The 21,322-nt window shown below is 38.6% G+C and overlaps 1 protein-coding gene across 1 annotated transcript in view; it reads left to right on the forward strand.

The window, feature by feature from the left end:
* LOC131984519 (ubiquitin-conjugating enzyme E2 E2-like) overlaps positions 1-21,322 on the forward strand; it is a 117,887-nt gene that overhangs the window by 12,555 nt on the left and 84,010 nt on the right. The window contains exon 3 of the mRNA XM_059349362.1: positions 9,595-9,645. Coding sequence (XP_059205345.1) covers positions 9,595-9,645 — 51 coding nt within the window. The remainder of the gene's footprint in view (positions 1-9,594; positions 9,646-21,322) is intronic.

The raw sequence follows: 21,322 nt of genomic DNA on the forward strand, positions 1-21,322 counted from the left end.
ATCAAGTTAGCCGGTCACACATTAGCCGGTCACGTTAGCCGGTCACGTTAACCAGTCACATTAGCCGGTCGCAGTAGCCGGTCACGTTAGCCGGTAGCACGTTAGCCGGTCACACACTAGTCGGTCGCAGTAGCCGGTCAGTAGCGACGTCATACTGAGGTCAACAGAAAGGCGGCCATGTTAACTCGCTGAAACGACTCATATCCCCACCCAGTTTTGAGGAGGAGGAGGAGACGTTCCCGTCAGTTATTCAGTTTTCTCAGTTGCATGTAAACTGGGACAAGGACAGAAGTCTGACTAGACGCCAAAATCGATTTTTAAGCATAGCTCGATTAAACTGTGCATGTAAACGCACTGACTGAGACTGGATTCAGGTGTTGCTTCTCCTGACACTCCTCCAGCCTCTGCAGACTGGAGGAGTGTCATGACCTCCTCTGGTCTGCCCTCCTACACAGACAGTTGAAATACAACATGCCACAACACACAGAGGGGGAGGGGGTCATCACAATACATTAGGTAAAAGTTTACCCTGCAAGGCATTAGGGATATGAATAAATCTGTCAGAGATTCACAGAGTCACAGTGCACCTGTTTCGCCAAACTCCATTCTCACATGTCGTATTTTATCGCATTACACACACCGATTTGGCTTGGCTTTCAAAAATGCGTGAACAAACTTTTCAGTGGCACTTTTTGTTATTGTTTTTTAGCACATAGTTCCATCATGCATCATGCATCATGCATCTTGCGATCACCATAACCGTAGTCCAAGATGCAGCGGTGGATACATTTATGAGCATGTTTTTTTTTTTTGCTGACAAGCCAGCCAATAACAGTTGCGAAACATATCTCCCTCACAAGTTTGACACTTAAAGCTTTCCAAAATATGTAGACAGAAGCACAGTGCTAAACCACATGCTTGTTGTGTGAAGACAATTTGTACTTGATTGCAATTTATACTATCTTAAATATTTTTGTGATATTTACATTTTAACTGAAAACGTTGATACTTTTGCCTTTGTAATCATACCAGATTGACAGAAATAAGTTTGTTTAAAGATAGATTTTGTGCTGTCTGCCATTATCCATAATGACATGTGATTCTTTGATTCTGCAGACCCATGTCATACAGAAGATTTCACTCCAGTGTTCAGTAAAGTCACATTTTAACACATTTGACCAAGGACTTTTCTCTCAAGCAGTAAAATAGTTGTACTGTAGTGTAAATTAGCCTCACACTGCTTTGCAGTCTGACTATTTCACATCCATTCATTGCCGTGTCGATGCTGAAACAATATATCATGTCAACATCGATTGCTTGTCTTTCTTCTCCTTCTCTTGTGCAATAGCAAATTATTTTTATGTCCCAGCACAGTTGAGTGAACCAACAGCATGATCAATAAGAGAAGTCAATTATCTTTTGTTTGTTTGTCTGTTGTTATGGCATACCTGAACATTTTGAGTTGTAGCATGTGAGTACAAGATGCAAAGGGAATGGAGAAGGAAAACAAATGGATTTTTTTTCTTTTTCAGTATGGAATATGCAGTGTGAGAGCTTGTGTCTTTGGGAGTTTGATGTTAAGAGTCCAGAATTAACAGACTGTGAAGATGCAGTACACTTTATGTACCCTCTGTAATTCAGACTTCACCCTCACCTTACACTACAGACAAATCAGTTTGGCAGAAACAAATGTTAGATTTAATCCCCAAGAGTTTATCTTTCAAGAGGAATTGTATCCTATTCTTTGAAAGGCCATGAAGACATCAGTGCTGCTACTAAATTACCAAAAGATTAGCGTTGACCTTGTGGGGTAACTAGATGGATGGATGGATGGATGGATAGAATACAATAGAATAAAATACTGAGGTAGAATAAATAAAAACAATAATAGAAAAAAACACAGAATAGAACAAGAACACTTAAGAGTAAAAAAAAAAAGATCAGTTTTAGGTTACAGTGGAGAGATGATGATATGATGGTAATAGTAGTATTGTGACTAGACATAATATATCATAATAATAATAATAATAATAATAATAATAATAAGGCCAGTATAATAATAGCAGTATATCACAGTATATAGTAATATTAGTAATGGCAGCAACAGTATATGTATATAATAATCATAATGATAATAATAGTAGTAATAACAATAATAATAATAATAACATAGCAATGTGTCATATAGTATTTAGCCTGTAGGGTGTAGGGTACATACATAATATAATATATAATATGTAAACATGTATACATTTTTATATATATACAAGATATATACAATAGATAATATACTAAGAGTATAAGAATGTTTAAATAAATAGAATGTGCAAAAGGACAAGAATATTGTATAAACATGATATATAATATCAATACAATTTATACATATATCACATATGACGTGAAGTATATGTTCCAGTATTGGAGTGGAGCGTTGTACAGGTGCACAGTGCAAAAAGTACAGCACTCCAGATTCGACACATTTGATATCTAAACATTTAATAAATTCAGTTTTAAAATGAATTCTTAAAATAGAGAAACCAGTCTCAACCCAAGTTCCAGGTTAGTACCTGTACCTAGAGCTTTTGATCATATGGGAGGGTCATTGGGAGATGAAGTTTGCCCTGTTGCTTTTAAGAGAGAAAACATGGATGAGGGTTTCTTAGAATTCCATGAGAATTGGTCAACTCTCTAGAAAGCTCTGGAACAGCTACTAAGTGGACTCTGGGGTGAGATTGTTTTCTCAACGGGTTAACCCTTTAAGACCCAGTGTTGCAGAATTACAATAAATTTGGTTATCCCCAAAAAAACTCTCATAGACTTCATGTAAATAATGTAAATAAATGTCAAAGTTCATAACTCTTCATAACAACATGACTGAGATTATTATTCATGTTATATACAGGTTTCGGAAAAGCAAAACCCTGCAAATGAATCCTTAGTTCTGTATTGTTGTACAGACAATGATTGGAAATACAGGAGATTCTGCTCCCCATTAAGCCCAATGTTGCAATATTACAACATTTCCGTAAAAACTTACTAAAACATACATTTTTTGAAAACACTCCATTTTCACCCCCAAAGGCCTCCTACAACAACATCTGAATGGTTGAATTTTTTTTTGTTGCGTTTTTCTATATTTGGGTTTTACAGGGTTAAAACAGTTATAGAATGAAAATAAAACTCTACAGTTTAGGGTTGGCTCAGGTATATGCTGGAATAGTTTTCACTCAATAGTTTTAAATAGCTTCACTTTTAAATCACTTTGATGGTTTGAATCTTAAGCTAGCCAGTAATTCCTGCTGGGTTTAATTAGCTCTTCCAAAATACACTTTCACATCCACACTGTGGAGGTCGGGCAGAAGCGATGTGTTAATGTTATTTTTTCCCAAAGCTTGTGTCATAACTAATTTCAGACTCATGCTTTGAGAATGAATAACTTCCACATTCACACAGACTATCTTCGCCTGTTGGAGGGGGCGACTGTCGACTGAGATTAACCCAAACATCTCTGCTTCCACTGTCACTGTTAATGTGTTTAGTTGAACTCTGCCAGCAGTAATGGCAGCAGCACTTAAGAGTGCATCTCATAAATCAACTGCCATATTCATCTCTGCAAAGTATTTTTGGGATATTATGGGATTTAAATTCCCAAAAAGAGGAATTTGGGGATTAGAAGATGCAAACCTTTCACATAGTCTGTGCTTTTGGTTGTAGTTTTTAACCTCTGCGGCAGAAAAATAATATTCAGCCCTCTAGAAAAAGCAACTTAAACCTATGAAGTCCAGGAGATTTTGGTTCAAATTTGTCAACTCCCTATGCATTCGTTTCTGTCCTTACATCACATGCATGGCTCCTTTTTCTCCACACAAACTTGGCCATCAGTCAGTCAATTTATTTTAACGAACAAAGTATAAAGCTGCCAGGAACCGAAAATGCAAACAAAAGACACAGGTGTCTATGGAAATGTACCATTATACACACAAAAACAGCAGAAAAAAACAAATAATAAAACTATAAAGCAGCCTATTTGCATGTAAATTAAAACAGTCATAGTTTTCATTGTAGAAAGAAAATTCACATTTTAAAAATGGTCTAGAAACATAAATTGCACACTGTGAAAGCTCCTATGATGCACTTTGAATTGGCTTTCTCAGCTTGTCTACATATCATATATAAATAAAGTTATTACTGTAAATAAAACGTGTATTTTCAATAAATAGATGGACTCCAGAGGGTTAACAAACCAAGAAGAAAACAAATGTACAAGGGCATAAAAGAGTTTTTACTTACAGTCTTGGCAATATAGATATGTTAAGGTCATAGCAAACTTGGAACTAGTTGGCTAATATTCTGACGATGAATCAGCCAATGGGGGCATCTGCCAAATTTCTGCGGTTCCAGTGTACAAAGAAGCTAAGACTTCCTCTCTATGCACCAGGCTCTGTTTACAACCCACTTAGCAATTTAAGTCATTTTTTTTGTAGGTGTTTTTAGATCCAGCCGGCATTTCGACAAATCTCAATACACGGATATGTTTTTAAAAGCTAATAAAGAGCAGAATGGTCATCAGACAATTGCTGATGGGTTTCAAGATTGCATTTTCAACCAATACGTTCTGCTTCAATAGCTTGGACTTTTTACCTGCAGTTAACCAACCATCAAGTGGTTGGTCATTTAGGGTTGGGGGATGTCTACCTAATTGACCTATGGCTAAGCCCCGCCCCCTCCACTCACTCGGACAAACAGTCAACATTGGGTGACAGGCGCTATGGCAGCTGTCACAGTAGGAGACTTTTGACAAGAGGCAATTGATCATTTTTGGAGACGGAAAGATTATATATCATCTCAAAGTCACCAAAAGGGCCTTAACTATGCATTGGAGGGTTATATTAATAATTTTATTGTTGAGAAGGTCGATGAAAAGCTTCAGCTCCAGGCAAAAATTTACAGGTCACAGTGTAAACGTGATAAACCGCATCTCGTTGCCATTAATGGTTCATGATAAAATTAAATATTGCAGGTCAAGTACAAGTTGCATACGTTTCCAGGTCTTTTTACCATCTTTACCAAGAGAACCTCTCCGTTAGTTTGGTGCTACAGTATTTACATGAATCATTCAACACAACATTGCTAACATTTGTTATCTCGGTTATTTACAGATAAGTTAATGAAGCTAAGCTCCAAAAGTTAACATAAGAATAACTAGAGCCCTTTGGACAACAGCTAACAATCATGTACGATTGCCAAAGTACAAAAACCAGCACATAACAGGCCAATGAACTCCCAGCAAACAAAGTGACATGATGTACAACACAGCTAGAAGCTAACGTTAGGCTAATGTTAGAAAGGGTTACGCTAACGTTAGCCAACTTTAGCCTAATGTTAGAAGGGTTAGGCTAAAGTTAGTTAGTCAGTTAGCAGAGTGACAATATGTTGCCTCAGATACGTTGTTAGAACAAATGTAGACATCTTTGTTAATTTTATCCACGTTGAGTTGGTGTTGTGCTCTACCGCATAACAGCAGACACTTATCTGGGTTGAGATATGGCTTGGGAAAGGGTAGAAAATCCACCCGGTGGCCCAGCCTCTCAGGATACCTAGAGTCGGAGTTACATGTATCCCATGCACACCGTTTGACCATTTTAAACTTAAAATGTTGAGAAAAAACATATAAAAACAAATGAAAACTGACTAACTCCAATCCATTTCAATGGACATTGATGCAGAGAATGTCCGTGTGTATTGGGTTAGCTATTTGCACTGTGATTGTTGTGGAGGGGCGCCTTATGGGGTACTATAAAGCTAACATAAACTTAACTGATAAAACCGTGACGATATTCAAATTCAACATTTCTATGATAATCAGATGTGATCGGCTCCAGCGCCCCACAACCCGAGTTTGGTTGAGGATAATTAATGGATAAATGCATCTTGCTGTCTGTATGGTCTCACTGCACGTCTGTAGAGATAGGGTTGCAAAGGAGTGGAAAGTTTTCGGTAAATTTCCAGAAACTTTCCATGGGAAGTTAAACTGGGGAATTTGGGAAATATTCAAAATATGAAAAACATGACATTTTAACTGATTTGTAAGTAGAACTTTATCAACTTTGAATTATTTTACTGAATAATAAATGATTTTGTTGAACAACAAAAACATGAGTGTTAAGTTAAATATTTCTCATCCCCCCGACCCCACCCATTCAAAAATGAAGTAAAATGCCCCCCCCCCCCCAAACATCCCCAAAAAGTCCGATTCAAAATGTTAAATGAAAAAATGAAAGTGCCCCTCTCCCTCCGAAAAAATCCCCTTCAACATGTAACTGTTGAATTTAACATGTGATAGAGGAATGCGCAATGCATGCTGGGGGTGTGGCCTCAATAAGAGGGCGTGGCCTCAGTAGCAATAAGCAGTGTGCATGTGATTGAGGAATAACAGATATTTAAGTGTACTTGCATGCAATCTGGATGTTTTTTGTCAAGATTATGATCAAATATATTTAAGTTCCCTGTTTATTCCCGTTTATTCCCATAAATACCTGTTTCAAAGTTTCCAACTTTGAAAATTCCCGGAAATTTGCAACCCTAGTAGAGACCCATTAGTTCAAACAAATTCTCTTTTACTTTGGATTTCTTCTAGCTTGATTTTGTTAACAAGTAACGGCCCTAGTGTCTACTTTCAGTTGATGACCTGTGACCAGTTTGAATCAAAATGTTGGGCTCAGTGGTCGACGACTGGATAAGGGGATAATCAACGGCCTAACCCTACACTGTAAAAAAAAAACAACTGTTGTTTTTACGGTAAAAAAAACGGCAGCTGTGGTTGCCAGGACTTTACCGTAATAAATACGGTGCAACTTTTTGTAATAGTACGGTAAAATTATATTAGCACTGTTGATTTTACATTTAAGATTGCCATTTTATTCCATACTTTAGTATAAAAATAAAACGTTTTTCCATCAAAAGAAATGCTGTTTTGCCATATAATTGACAATAAAATACTTTATAAATGCTGCATTAATTAAAAATTTTACCATTTAATATTACAGAATATTTCTCTTAGATATGGTGTTTAGAACATTTAACAGTGACAAAAGTATTTTTTACAAAAAATAAATGCAAAAATGACGTTTGTAATATAGATTACAGTATATGTTTTGCTACAAACACAGTCCCAGTGTATTTTACAGTGGAGTAATGTATTTTAAAAAAAAATTAAAATGTAAAAAATACAGTTTTGGCTGATAGATACATTTACGTTGTTTCATTGTTACTGTAACTGAATTAACCCATCATTTTACAGTCTTTTACTGTCATGGTTTAGCAGTTTTTCACTGTAAAATCTACATTTTTTACAGTGTATTGTTAATACTACTTGGATTACAAACTTAAAATCAGAATGCTAAAATCTTGTCCCCTTGCTAACAGATTCTGCATGTTTTAGAGATTAGAGCCATGGTTACCACTGAAACCTGTCGAGTTTCTCCATCATTAGTCTGTAAATGAGGCAGAGGTGGCACTCTCTTTATGGACAGGATAACAGCAGCATTTATAGCTGACTGAGTGATTGTAAAGTATACCACTTGGCTACCAGATCCTTGTTGGCAAATTGCTAACATACATTTATGTAATGAATCCTTAACCAGGGAGAAATCTAACCTCTCTATGGTCTATTCATTAAACCCTTTTTCATGTGTCCGGTGTGGAAATACTCCCAACAGCTTCTTCAAAGCGTGAGGGCTGAGCTGAGACAGGACCATGATCAGCAGCAAAATTAATTATGTAATATGATTCCTTTATCTGATATGCCCTTTTGACATCAATATCAATTCATGCCCGTGTGGTTTTAAAAAAGGCGAATATTCAGCCGTGCATCCCCTTGCTGATCTTGCGTGACAGGACTCATTCCTGTGTTCAATCACAGTGCTCAGGAGCTCATTAGAAAATCAATGAGCTATTCAGTGTATACACTTGCAGATTGATTTTACATGCCAGATTTATATAACCGTCTGTGTGTGTGTGTGTGTGTGTGTGTGTGTGTGTGTGTGTGTGTGTGTGTGTGTGTGAGTGAGATTAGGGCTGGGCGATATGGCCCTAAAAGAATATCACAATATTTCAGGGTATTTTTCCGATAACGATATTCTTAACAATATTACAAAATAATGACAAATATATAGAAAATTAGATTTTTTTTGTCTGTATAAATGAATGAAAAATGAAAATCATTCATAAATCTAAAATGTGGTGTAAATTGCAAGTCTCAACAGTTGCCAAATACAAAATTTTTAACTTTTGTCTCTTGAGTATTTGCAAATAATTAAAAATGCCCATCTATGGGATCCTAGCCTGGCTAACACCAGACCAAATCTCATTGGAGATTAGGTCTGGACACCTACAATGCATTTCTCCGTAGAGGAGGTGTGGTTTACGATCCTCCAGAGCCGTTTATTGGACGCTTAGAATGTCTATCAAAGCGTCTGTAGGTAGCTCTTAGCCAATCAGATCAGTTATACCAGATGACGTAGTAGAGCAACAGAGATGGATGTTTGTTGTGTGTGTGTCTGTGAGAGAGTGTTGCTGCTGCTTTGCTTCTCCAGTTCTCGCTTTCTGCAAGATTATTTATTTTCACGCTTTATTCCCCCTCATGTCATTCAGCCACACACATCCACTGATTTTATGGGCAATAAACAAGCTGCTGCGGGTCTCTGGGGGCTCCGCTGTCCCCCGATTCGGAGCGAGATCACCGGCGGTGACCGGCGGTCTCACCGGCTCGGCGCAACAAGCCGCAGAAACCGCCCGTGCGGCGCTAATAGCCCCGCTACCGGTGATCTCGTTACGAGCCGGGGGACAGCGGAGCTGCCGAGAGACCTTTCGCCTTTCAACTTTCGCTCTAAACTATTTAAAACACCATCTACAGCTAAAGAGAGTTTCGCGTCCGCAGCAGCCATGTTGGATCAGGAAAGCTTCCAAGTGCCGAGTAGTACGCGTCATCGTCTCACCGTCCCTCCCCGCTCTGTGATTGGATCCCTAAAACAGGGCTAAGATAATCGCCTCGTTTCCAGACCGCCTGGAGGTTCGAAATCAAATTCGAGCGCGCAAGGCAGTCTGGGTATACCCAGGCTAATGGGATCCAGGGGCATGCCCCCCTGGATAATTTGTTTTCATAAAAGCCCAAATTTGGTGCCTCTCACACATTCTAATGCCACTATTCCACCATATACACTGATCTTATCATTGCATATTTTAATTGATAATTGTAAAGGAGAATAAGGGTTCTAGTATGATTTATTTAAGGCATCTTATTTTGACAGTCTGCTGAGCAACAGTAACACAACGCAAAATAACTTAATATTGTGAATTGTGTAAATGTGACGTTATCGCAGCAGATGAGACTCTGGTGGGCCACCACAGTCTAGGTAATTAATGGGAAACCCTTATGTCACTACGTCAAGAAGAAGAAATGTTGCCAATATCCTGATATGCATTTTTTTTACTCATGAAAAAGATCTACCGGTATTATCGTGAACGATACGCTATGGCACACCCCTATGTGTGATTGAGGCTGTGATTATAACACAGATCTTCCTCTTGTTTCAGAATCCAGAAAGAGCTGGCAGAGATAACCTTGGACCCGCCGCCAAATTGCAGGTAGGAGCCTGTTGATTGTGTGTTTTAAAAGGGCCATTTGCTCCGACACCTGAGGCACTTTTGTGTGTGTGCACGAGTGTGTGTGAGCCTGTGTGAGCTGTTTGAATGGATTGTGCCGGCTCAATGAGTCACATGAATAGCATAGGTAGATTATTGTGCTGTATTTGCACCACTGTTTGCTCAGGCTAAAGCGTAATGAATGGACCTTGTAAGCAGTCTCGGGCCTGATTCTGACTTTTGGGTGAAAAATAGAATAAATAAATATCTGTGCCATTGAACTGATTGGCAGTGTTTACCATTAGGATCACTGTAGCAACAGCGGTGTGTTTGCTCACACTCCCTAAGGGTGGGAAAGGCACTCTGCTGTGGCTCGACTGGTTTGCATGGTTTATTATCCTCCGAGCGTGGTGAAAGACAGAGGGACACTCCTGCCAATCAAGATCTGAGTAAGAGCTTTCATTGTGTGGGCTTTTCATTGAGTCAGCATATGGTATTCTTCTCAAACTGATGACTCGTGGGAGCAGAGTTGGAGGGCAAGGGGAAGGTGGAGGTGACTGTTAGCAGTGCAGGCAGCAAGTCACTGAAGTCCAGGCATTTCCTGTAGGGCTGAGAAAGCAGGGAAACTCATTGATGCATCTCAGGCTTGTAGGCTGAAAAATGTTGGCCACAGCTGGGCTTAGTCACACCAAATATTTTTACCCCGTGCAAAAAAGTAGGGATGCACCAATCCAGTTTTTCCACACTGCAAAAAAGGTGTGTCTAAAAACAAGATAAAAACACTAAATCTGAGGGAAATGATCTTGCTGCATGGACAGATAATTTCACTTGACAAGATTTCTTAAATTAAGATTGTTGAATCTAGGAATAAGCATGTTGTATGCTTAAAACAAGATAAGTTATCAAACACTTCTAAATCTAAAGTTTTTTTTTATCTTGGTACGAAACAAATCATTGTCAGTTCACTCTGCTCGGGCCAGTTCATCCCTTCTTGCAGCTTTAATTTATCTTGTACTTATCTTGCAGCGAGATCATTTCCCTCAGATTTAGTGTTTTTCTCTTGTTTTTATACACACCTTTTTTGCAGTGCACTTTTAGAAGCAATCCTGATACCTTAACTCTGTTGTTGCTGTTTTTTACAAATGTTCCAGCAGTTTCCCTCCCAATGATTATGATACCTGACATGTTGATAAACAAGACAATACTATGTACCAGGGTTGCTATGCTACTACAAATGTAGCTGGTGGACCGGAATGAATGTAGTTTTAAAAGCTTAAGTACATCTTTTTTAAATGAAACAAACTGTATTTAATACGAATCAGTCGCATCTGGCAGTTACCTGATCTGCTAAATTAGGCCAGTATCAGTGCCAAAAGCCAGTCCAGTGGATCACATGAGTGCTTGCCTAGATTTACCTACTCCTGTTGTTTAAAAGGTCATCGCTCATAAGTAGACGTTGACCGATACAGGTTTTTTAAGGCCGATGCCGATACCGATTATTTTGACATCAGTCTTAACCAATCCCCGATATGTGCTGCCGATTTTTTTGGGCCGATTCTTGAACCCGATATTGCCTTTTTTCCCTCCATTTACATGATAAAAATGACACAATGATAACAAATGTTACACAAGTCTAAATTTAAACAAAAAAAGTTCTAGGCCTCGTGGTACTGGCGCCTCAGATGATCCACATATTTGATGTGATTTTCTTTTTCCCGGTATCAGCAGCAGCTCACCAGAGAATGGCAGATGTTGCACCGAGCCTTGCCTGCTGTTGGCTCAGTAAAGTGCTGCCACACAGGATTAGTCTTTTCAGCCGTTGATTTAAAATGGGCAATGCATGCGCTCCACGTGACCTTCAGCATCTCAATGCATGGCTGCTCAATGCGCTAATTGATCAGCGAACACACGCACGTATCGGCCGATGCCCATACAAGTAAAAAACGCAAATATCGGCCCGATATATCGGCCGGCCGATGTTTTGGTCGACCTCTGTTCATAAGATGCAAGTTCAGCACTCATTTTCTGAGGCGCTTTTAATGCATTTGTTGAGAAACACATCCAGGAATGAATGAGTATCAGAAGTAGTTTATGTATTAAAATTAGCTCACTGCTGCAAATAATATGAATAGTTCATGTGGATCATCATGTCTGGATACTCGATCCACGTAACAAGGTTCGTGTTAAGGCTGATACGGATCCAGCAGATTAGACTATTTTACTCAAACCTGAGATTGACTCGTCAAAAAAATTGCCAGATTCAAGGCCAAACACACGCAATAGTTGGACACGAGCTTGAACCAACACAAAGGACATTCTAAACTACCATCAGGTGACCATGTGTCCTGCTTTATGCAAGGCTGCATGGCATTTTTATCCCTTGTCCCTCGTCACACATATTCAGACGATGTCCTGCATTTTAATTAGCTCTAGTATTAAAAAGTAAGTGAAGGCTGTTATCACATGGCTGTGGGTCAAATGCAAGGTTGTCTGGCAACTTGTGAGTAACCACAAAGTCAGGAGCTATGCAGATTTAGGTGCAATATGATATGATATGACTATCATAAAGAAAAGGCAATGCAGCTACAGTAGCAACTTTAAAACCAGAGCTGCAACAATTATTAGATTAATTTAACAATAATCGATTATTAAATTAATCGTCAACTATTTTGATAATCGAATAATTGGTTTGAGCAGTTTTTTAAAGACAATAAGTCAAAATTCTCTGATTTCTGCTTCTTCAATGTGAATATTTCTGGTTTCTTTGTTCCTTTATGACAATAAACTGAATATCTCTTTGGTTTGTGGACAAAACAAGAGATTTGAGGACGTCATCTTGTGGTTTGGGAAACACTGATTGATATTTTTCAACATTTTATTGAACAAAAAACTAATCGATTAATCATTTAAATAATCAATAATGATAATAATCGTTAGTTGCAGCCCTGACACTACTTATAATTAGGTGAAGCCAGCACAATTAAATTCTCATAGTTTTTTGGTGAAATTTGCCTAGTTATTTTTCAACTTTACACGGGGGAAATATGCCATGAAGTGACACAGTAAAAAAACTAAAGACTGTCTCTTAGCATTGGTAACGTGCTCCACATTGTTCCACGCAAACATACTCTTTGTCTCACATTTGGTTTGTTGAGATTGCTCACCCAACCAACCAGTGTTTCTGCAAAGCTTTTACATTTCAGAGCCATAAAAGTAATCCCAATGGTTTCTGTACAATAAGGTACATAGTAAAAAAAACCCACTTCATTTGGTTTCTTTACCGGAAAAAGGTTGATGAAGCATTACCACAGGAAACTCACCTTAAACCCACTGATGCTTTAAGATTGCAAAATAAGAGATTTAAAACGGTAGCAGCTTCTTCGGATGGAAGCAGTACTAAAGGAGTAGCTGTGTTAATGAGACGCAATCTCATTATGTAAATATGTAAATATCATTAAAGTTAGCTCTGATGCTCCAGGAAGACTAGCATTTTGCTGTACATCAAAAGAAGGAAGGAAAGATGCCTTTGTTAATATGTATGCACCAACCATTTTTTCCCAAAACATTACTAATGATCTTTTATCCTTAGATGAGTATCATTTAGTTATTGGTGCCGATATGAATGCAGTCTTTGACAACACCCTAGACAGATCCACGACTTCAGCCACCCACACTCAGATATCTTCTTCCAAAGCCCTGTGTAATCTAGCAAAAGATCTGAATCTGGTAGATCTTTTGCAACTTCAAAATCCCTCCTTCAAGGATTACACGTATTACTCAATGGCAATAAAAAAGAAAGACTAATGGTCTTGTCTGTGTAATTGTTTGTGAAGTGTTGTAATTGTTATTCAATTCCCATGTAGTGGGGTGGGTACACCAAGTATTTGATAGATACTTTTGTTGCCTGAGTTGAGGTATCAGAATCAGTATTGTGAAAGATCATCTCATACCATATGGCCTTAATGAGGCTTATTCCCCCAAAAATATGGTGGTTATATCACGCTTATATCACCTTTTTTTTATTAAGAAGAATTTTGAGATCTTCTGGCGTCAAAGTGCCGGAAAGAAAAATTACTTGACTTGAAAATTGAATTGAATTGCGAGCTTGAAATCTAAGTCTAATTGAATCGTGGATTTGGAAAATTGTGCTACCTCTTTTCATCAGCCATAAAAAGCCAATTAGATTTCTGTTCTGCCCTGTCTCTTTACCAATTAGATCATTCATTTCGCAAACAATAATTCCACCTGCACAGTTTGAAATGGACAAGGTGACAACTGAACCAACTGAAAGCTTTATTTGTGAGAAAACCTAGCGTCACATCCACTGTTAGTCATTTATTACCTGAATGCTGAAGATGTCTTCTCTTCCTTTGTAAGTTTTGACAAATACTCCATTTTCAGCACCTGTCTATGTTAACTCAAAAAGAAGTAATATCTTGAAAGGCTTTAAAAAAGCCATTCCCCCTTTGAGAAGTTTGCAGACAGCTATATAAATGGAGGTTGAGCCTCTCACCTGCCACAATAGAACAATTCCTCCAGCACGCTGCTTGCAGTGTTATTGCACAGCCACAGTGTATTTTAGCAGGCGAGGAATGACAGAAAAGCTGTTTTTATAAAGGTACTTTCTGTCACAGCCGGAGAGATCTTCTCTACACGTCGCAGTCTGTTTGTCGGCTCTCCAATCTCAAAGACGAGGCTAATCTGGCTGAAGCAAGCCATTATGTTTCCTGACAAAGGGCCAAACAGCAAAGGGGGGGAAAAGAAATTTCATGGGCAGACGTTTGTATAGCAAATGACATTTTTGTGTAAAGGGAGGCTTCCTTGAAGAATGTCCGCGCTGAAAGGAGCCCTCGTGACGAATGGATTGAGCTCGGCTGCAGTCGGGAGTCCTCAGTCATATGTGAAAAATTAGCTTCAGGCTGCTTGAGCGTATTTCAGCGGCAGGCAGAGATACGAGCCAGCGGAGGTGCGGCGCTACTTGAAATGTAGATTTCTGTATTCATATGCCCCTTGGGGTATTTGCCTCACTCTAACAGCTCCCGATTCCCCCACAAGGCTGTCACATCCCCGGTGTTTGATTTACCCGACACGTTTCACCACAACAATCCTGAATCAGCCTTCTTTTGTACAATAAGCGAAGCACATCGCGAACATTAAAAACTTCTGCAGAGATAAATTCCCTTAAATTGTACTGTACCTCCACACACACACACGCGCACACACACACACACACACACACACAGTGTCTGTTTGAACAAAAGGCTCCACGTCTCCCCAGCCCTTTCTTCACCTACTAATTGATCTGACAGTGTTAAATAGGCTGTGTTCGCTGAAAGACATCAGATGTGAGGGGTTATGAACGGACGCTGTGATGCAGCTCATTACCCCACAGGCTTCAGCTCTTTTTTCCCCCCGCCAGAATAAAAGCACAGCTCATGATCACAGCCGCTTCTACAAACATCCTCTCTGACTCATTTTCTGCATACCCTTCCTCAGTAAAAGGAATGATACTGTAATCCCTCCTGGGAATGGAAATAAAACACCTTTAACTTTCACTAAGACAGCGTGCCTTGTTTTAGGGATCATTTGGCTTCATTTTAAAAGGACTTAGCAGGTTTCTTTGGAGCCATATGAGGAAATATTTTTCATCATTCTTTTTAATCATCTTTGTCACCCTGCCAGAGAGTAATTAATTGAATGTGACAAGCACTCTGGAAGGGTATGTAAATAGCCCCCACACCAGACACATTATATTAGCCCGGTGCTTGGTCGGCCTTCCTGGCTGCGTGTGTGTGTGTGTGTGTGTGTTTTCCATAATTACCATATCCTTTCATGATAGTCCTGGCAGCGTTTTGATAAGAATCCCCCATCGGCCGAGGGGAAACAATGTGTGGATTCCAAGGGGGAATTGGCTATGCTCTCTCTCTCTTACTGTCATTCATGCTCTCTCTCTCTCTCTCTCTCTCTCTCTCTCTCTCTCTCTCTCTCTCTCTCTCTCTCTCTCTCTCTCTCTCTCTCTCTCTCTCTCTCTCTCTCTCTCTCTCTCTCTCTCTCTCTCTGTCTCTCTCTCTCTTCTTAATCCCAGCAAGACTTCTTGTGTTCCAGAGGAATATCAGGGAAGATCTTCAGAAATGAAAGCAATAAGGCTGAAGAAAGTGTTGCTGCAGAATGGGCTGAATGAGAGAAATGAAAATTCATCCATGACTATCGGGTTGTAGATATGATTGACTTGAACACAACTCGGCTTGCATTGTCTGCCACGAGGCGCTGGTTCACTTTCTCAAAGGGCGATTGACTTGTCAAAACAGACAAAAAGACATACTGTGAATTATGTCATTTAGGTTGATGCAAGTAAATGTCAAATCGTGAAATTACATTTATAGAGCTGCAACAATGAATCGATTAATCGAACAATAATCGATTATTAAATTAATCGTCAACTATTTTGATAATCGAATAATTGGTTTGAGCAGTTTTTTTAAAGACAATAAATCCAAATTCTCTGATTTCAGCTTCTTCAATGTGAATATTTCTGGTTTCTTTGTTCCTTTATGACAATAAACTGAATATCTCTTTGGTGTGTGGACAAAACAAGAGATTTGAGGAAGTCATCTTGTGGTTTGGGAAACACTGATTGATATTTTTATACATTTTATTGACCAAACAACTAATCGATTAATCGTTTAAATAATTGAAGGATTAAGCGATAATGAAAATAATCATTAGTTGCAGCCCTAGATTAAACTCAACAATTGATATGGTTGTGCTGATGGTCGATTGAATTGACAATCAATCATAGCTTGAATCAATTGGCAATGCCTATTTAGCTGTCGATGCTTTGCAGACTTTTTATTTTAATTTTTTTTGCCAGAAAAACACTGTCACTGTGAATTTTAAGGTGTACATATCCCTTTTCGACCAAGGCAGTTTGGATGCCAGTTGGGAGCGGGTGCCTGATCTCAAACCTGTTCTTCGTGTTTTTCAAAGCCAAAGAACCGGCTCTCAAACAGGAAAACTGGTTCCAGAGCGGCACCAACTCTCCAGCTATTAACTGCTTATGTCAGGGGCTGGGGGCGGGACTATTGTGACCAACAAGACCAAAGCATGTATCATTAATTTCAATTTTATTAGTTTAACTTCAGTGTGATTGACACCAGGTAGTCTGTGCTAAGAAGCTAGGGCTGGGCGATATGGACCAAAAGTCATATCCCGATATATTTAGGCTGAAAATCGATATAAGATATATATCCCAATATTTTTGTCGCAAAGTGAGAGCAAATGTTCAGTCAGAGTCAAATATGACATGTCACAAGTAGTTTTATTGAAACCGTTCATTTAAGTGAACATAAATACTGTATAACAACAGGAGTACCTTTTTTAAAATCAAAGCTTCATAAAGTGCACATTTAAATAAAAAATATCTTAAATAAAAATAGCCTATGAAATATAGGCCAATCAATTCAGAAATAGTTGAGTCAAAGTTTATTTATAGAGCACATTTGAAAACAACCTATGTTGACCAAAGTGCTGTACAGTTATTAAAAATCAGTAAAATAATACTAAAATATTAATAAAGAACTCAATAAAAAAAATTGGTTACAGATTAAAAAAAGAGTAAAAAGTAATATAAAATAAATATATTTATATGAGAAAAGACAAATGAACATTACAAAATAACTAAATATGACAAACCCTAGTAAGGGCAGCATTTATATATAAAGAAAGAAAAAAAATTGAACTATATTGATATATGCCATATGGTCTAATTCACATTTAAAAATATATCAATACATTTTTTTATCAACATATCGAATGTAATCTCCGCCCATAGCAATCAAGACGCACCGCACTAATGTGTTGTATCAGTCATGTTTGGATGCTAATGTAGGCTCACAAACCCAGGAGCAACAATTGTAGAGGGATGATGTAGTCTGCCATGGTTATAATTATTCTTGAAGTTGGTGCTAGAGTTTCTTGGAAAGAAGACACATATTGATGTAATGATGTGGCTCTCTGACATGTGGAAAAACAAACAATTGAATTAGCTATTGATTATGCTGAGGGGGTCAATGGACAACCCTTATAAGAACAGAGTAAAACCATTGTTGTTAAGTGTCTAGTAATATTTGCAGTATCTTTAATATTATTTTGGCATACACTTGGTAGTAGTACCGCATGGGGCTACACTGATGTTTTCAGCTGACATCAGCCTTTTGCAAGATAACTGATCTCAGCCCAGCACTTTTATTAATCTTCACTTGGGTGCAGAGTCTGTCCTGACACTTCCCTGATGTAGACCTCTTCACACGTTCTATCTGCTCACGAGTCATACACTCATGACTTAAGAAATAAGTTCTTTTTAAAGGCTGTGATGTATCCCAGTGTTTCCCACCACTGAAGATGTACTTAAAGAGCTACTACTCCTAAAAGTTTCATCATTCTGCTGTTGTGTGTGGGCTCCAAGGCCAGTCATAACCCTAACTAGGGCTGGGCGATACGCACCAAAAGTCATATCCTGGTATATTTAGGCTGAATATCGATATTTTTATTGCAAAGTGAGAGCAAATGTTCAGTCAAAGCCAAATAAGACATGACAAGTAATTTTATTGAAACTTTTGATTTAAGTGGACATAAATACTGTATAACAAGAGGAGTACCTTTTTATCCAAATCAGTGCACATTTAAATAAAAAATATCTTAAATAAAAATAGCCTATGAAATAAAATAGCCCAATCTTTTTTCTGAAATCAATATATTTATATGAGAAATGAATAACGAACATTACAAAATAGCTAAATATGACAAACCCTAGTAAGGGCAGCATTTATATATAAAGAAAAAAAAAAGAACTATATCGATATATGCGATATGGTCCAATTCCATATCATGTTTAAAAATATATCGATATATCTTGTATATCGCTATATCACCCAGCCCTAAAGCCATGTTGGTGAATTAGACAAAGAAGAAGAATATGTTGACCAAACTGAAGCCTAAAGAAGCCAGAAGGCTACCTGGCTGCAATATGGATTGATGTGTGGGATTGATGGTTCCGTAGCCAGTCTGCAACTCTGTTCAGTGTGTTGTTAGGCCTGGGAGTCTTGACGCAACAGCCCTGAATGTTTTATGAATAGCCCCAGACTGTTCAGACCCATTTAGGAGTGACTTGAGAAGCGAGAGAGAAGGAGAGCCACTGTGCTGCTTCCACAAGAGCTGCTAACAGATTACTGTGGGCAACAAGTTGCTATAATTTCCAAGGCTATTCTTAAAACATTCATGGCTGTTGCAGCGGACTCCCAGGCCTAACGATGCCTGAATATACTGGAAGAGGATGTGTACACAATAAAGTCCCCTTAGCAAGGTGAAATCCAGCACTACTTTAATGATATTCTGGGTTATCATAAGGGCTGTGCAATAAAATGCATTGAACCGGTGCAGCGGGCGTTCCCAGTAGCATACCTGGTAGAGCGCATACCACAGAGGCCCAGTCCTCGTGAGCGGGCGGCCCGGGTTCGAATCCGGCTCGGAGCCCTTTTCCGCATGTCTTCCCCTCTGACTCCCCCTTTCACTCTCAATATCTCTGTCAATAAAGCTACAAATGCCCAAAAAATATCTTTAAAAAAAAACCCCAAAAAAAACAGCACAGCAACCAATGAGCAACCAAGTCATCATTGACTCATCTGACAATCAGTTAATTTTTCTATTAATTGATTAGTCTTTGGTCCAATCGATTAGTACACTTTGCATACTTGGTGCTTAACCAGCTTGGCAATTAAGTCAACAAGTATAGTACTTGTTGGTTTCCTGATCTCTGGCGGTATAGTGAAAGTGCCTGCTGCAGCGTGTACTAATTGTAACTTGGGGGTGATAGAGTGGGAAGGGATAAGCCCAGAGCTCCCTCTCAGGGCCAGTCTGGTCTGGGGGCAGTTTTGGTGAATTTAGGCTACAAAACCACCTAAAACTCCTAGGTTTAGGGAAAAATCATCCTGGTTAGGCATTATAAAAGACAGTTTAAAGTACGGCTGCACAATTATGGCCAAAATGATTATCACGATTATTTTGATCAATATTGTAATCATGATTATTAATCACAATTATTCATCATGTTAGGGAAAACATCTGTATTTTTATTGCACGACTGTTAAACAAACAATAGGAACAGTTTTTAGTGTGTGCACAGTGTCTGGTGCTTGTTGTAAACAAACAGATCGCTAAGTGAACACCTCCTGCAGCAGCAGCAGCACATACACACTGTACTGCTACAGAGCTAACTGTTAGCCTATTAGCAATCTGCAGACTGGACGCTAAGGGGTTAACATCCCCTCCGGCTCTGCAGCTGGGAGAGACTGCTGCAGGAGGACTGTGCTGCTTCGACTCGTTCTTGTAAGAAGGAGTCTCCAAAAACACCAGAAAAAGTTGCTGGATTTGTCGGCAGTCGCTTTAAAAAATGCAGCTTTTTTGCTGCATGTAAAAACGCCTTATAATGATGTTTTTTGAGACCAGTCTGCAAAAAACAGTGCTGCCTTGTTTTCTGACTAGCCACTGACACATGTGACATGCAGACACAAAAAAAGACTATATTTGTAGACTTAAGTCCCTGATTGTTAATATCTTGTGTCAGTACATTGAAATTAAATCTTTTTGCATGGGAAATGTATTTTTACAAAAGTCCCATCTGTTCATTGCTGCACATGGGGAAGCAGTGAATATGTTCTCTTTTTCCTTGTTCTGGTCTGACCAGCTGGCCAGTGGAAAGTAGTAACTTTTGTTTCATTAAAAGGCAGAAGAGATGTTTTATTGGTGTTGGTGATGTAAACATTGCTCCTAGCAGTGACTCTCCTCATACATCTCTCTCATAACTTTATGTTTTGTGAGACGCACCAGTCTCTCTGCAGCTGTTACACATTTAAGAACTATAATACATCAGTGTCACAAATAGGAGCCCCATATCAGTATCATATATAAAGATCTATAGTGTACTCAAGTGTCCAATGCTGCCACAAGACAAAATTTAAAAATGTCATTAATATAGACTGTATGAATTACATTCCCTTCGGTTTGCCCACAGTAGTGTCAGTGATTGACAGGAGAAAAATTAGTGCAGGATGCTATTGACCCCTGAGCTGTTCTGCCTGTCAGCTCCTTTCCAGCCATAATACATATAAAATAAATATAAATGGAGCTTTCACTACAGTGATAATAAATCCAAAAGCCAATGAAGTGTAGATGTCAGAACCAATGGAAAAACATTTTATCCATGGACTGTGAGACATCTTCTACCAAACACCTTTCAAGATGTCTTTGATAGCCACTTCTGAGGCTTAAATCAGTGATTTAGAACCAGACATAAATGGATATGTTGCAGTAATCTTTTTAAGAGAGCCCTGGAAATAAAATCCGTTAATAAAGTGGTCAAATAAAATATAGTCCAAAATCAAGTAAGAAACTTCCCATCATAAAAACATTTCCATATCTGATGCTGAGAATACACCAATCCAATCTTTTCTAAATGAATAGCTATTCCAATACCCAGACCCAAGGTATCTGTCAAATCCAAGTACCAATCCAACACCAGTTCTCTTTATTTCATTGATATTCAGTGACCCTCTACACTGTAAAAACAAAACAAAACAAAACAAAACAAAAAAACGGCAGCTGTGGTTGCCAGAACTTTACTGTA

This window comes from Centropristis striata, chromosome 14, assembly GCF_030273125.1.
Source record: "Centropristis striata isolate RG_2023a ecotype Rhode Island chromosome 14, C.striata_1.0, whole genome shotgun sequence".
Classification (NCBI taxonomy): domain Eukaryota; kingdom Metazoa; phylum Chordata; class Actinopteri; order Perciformes; family Serranidae; genus Centropristis; species Centropristis striata.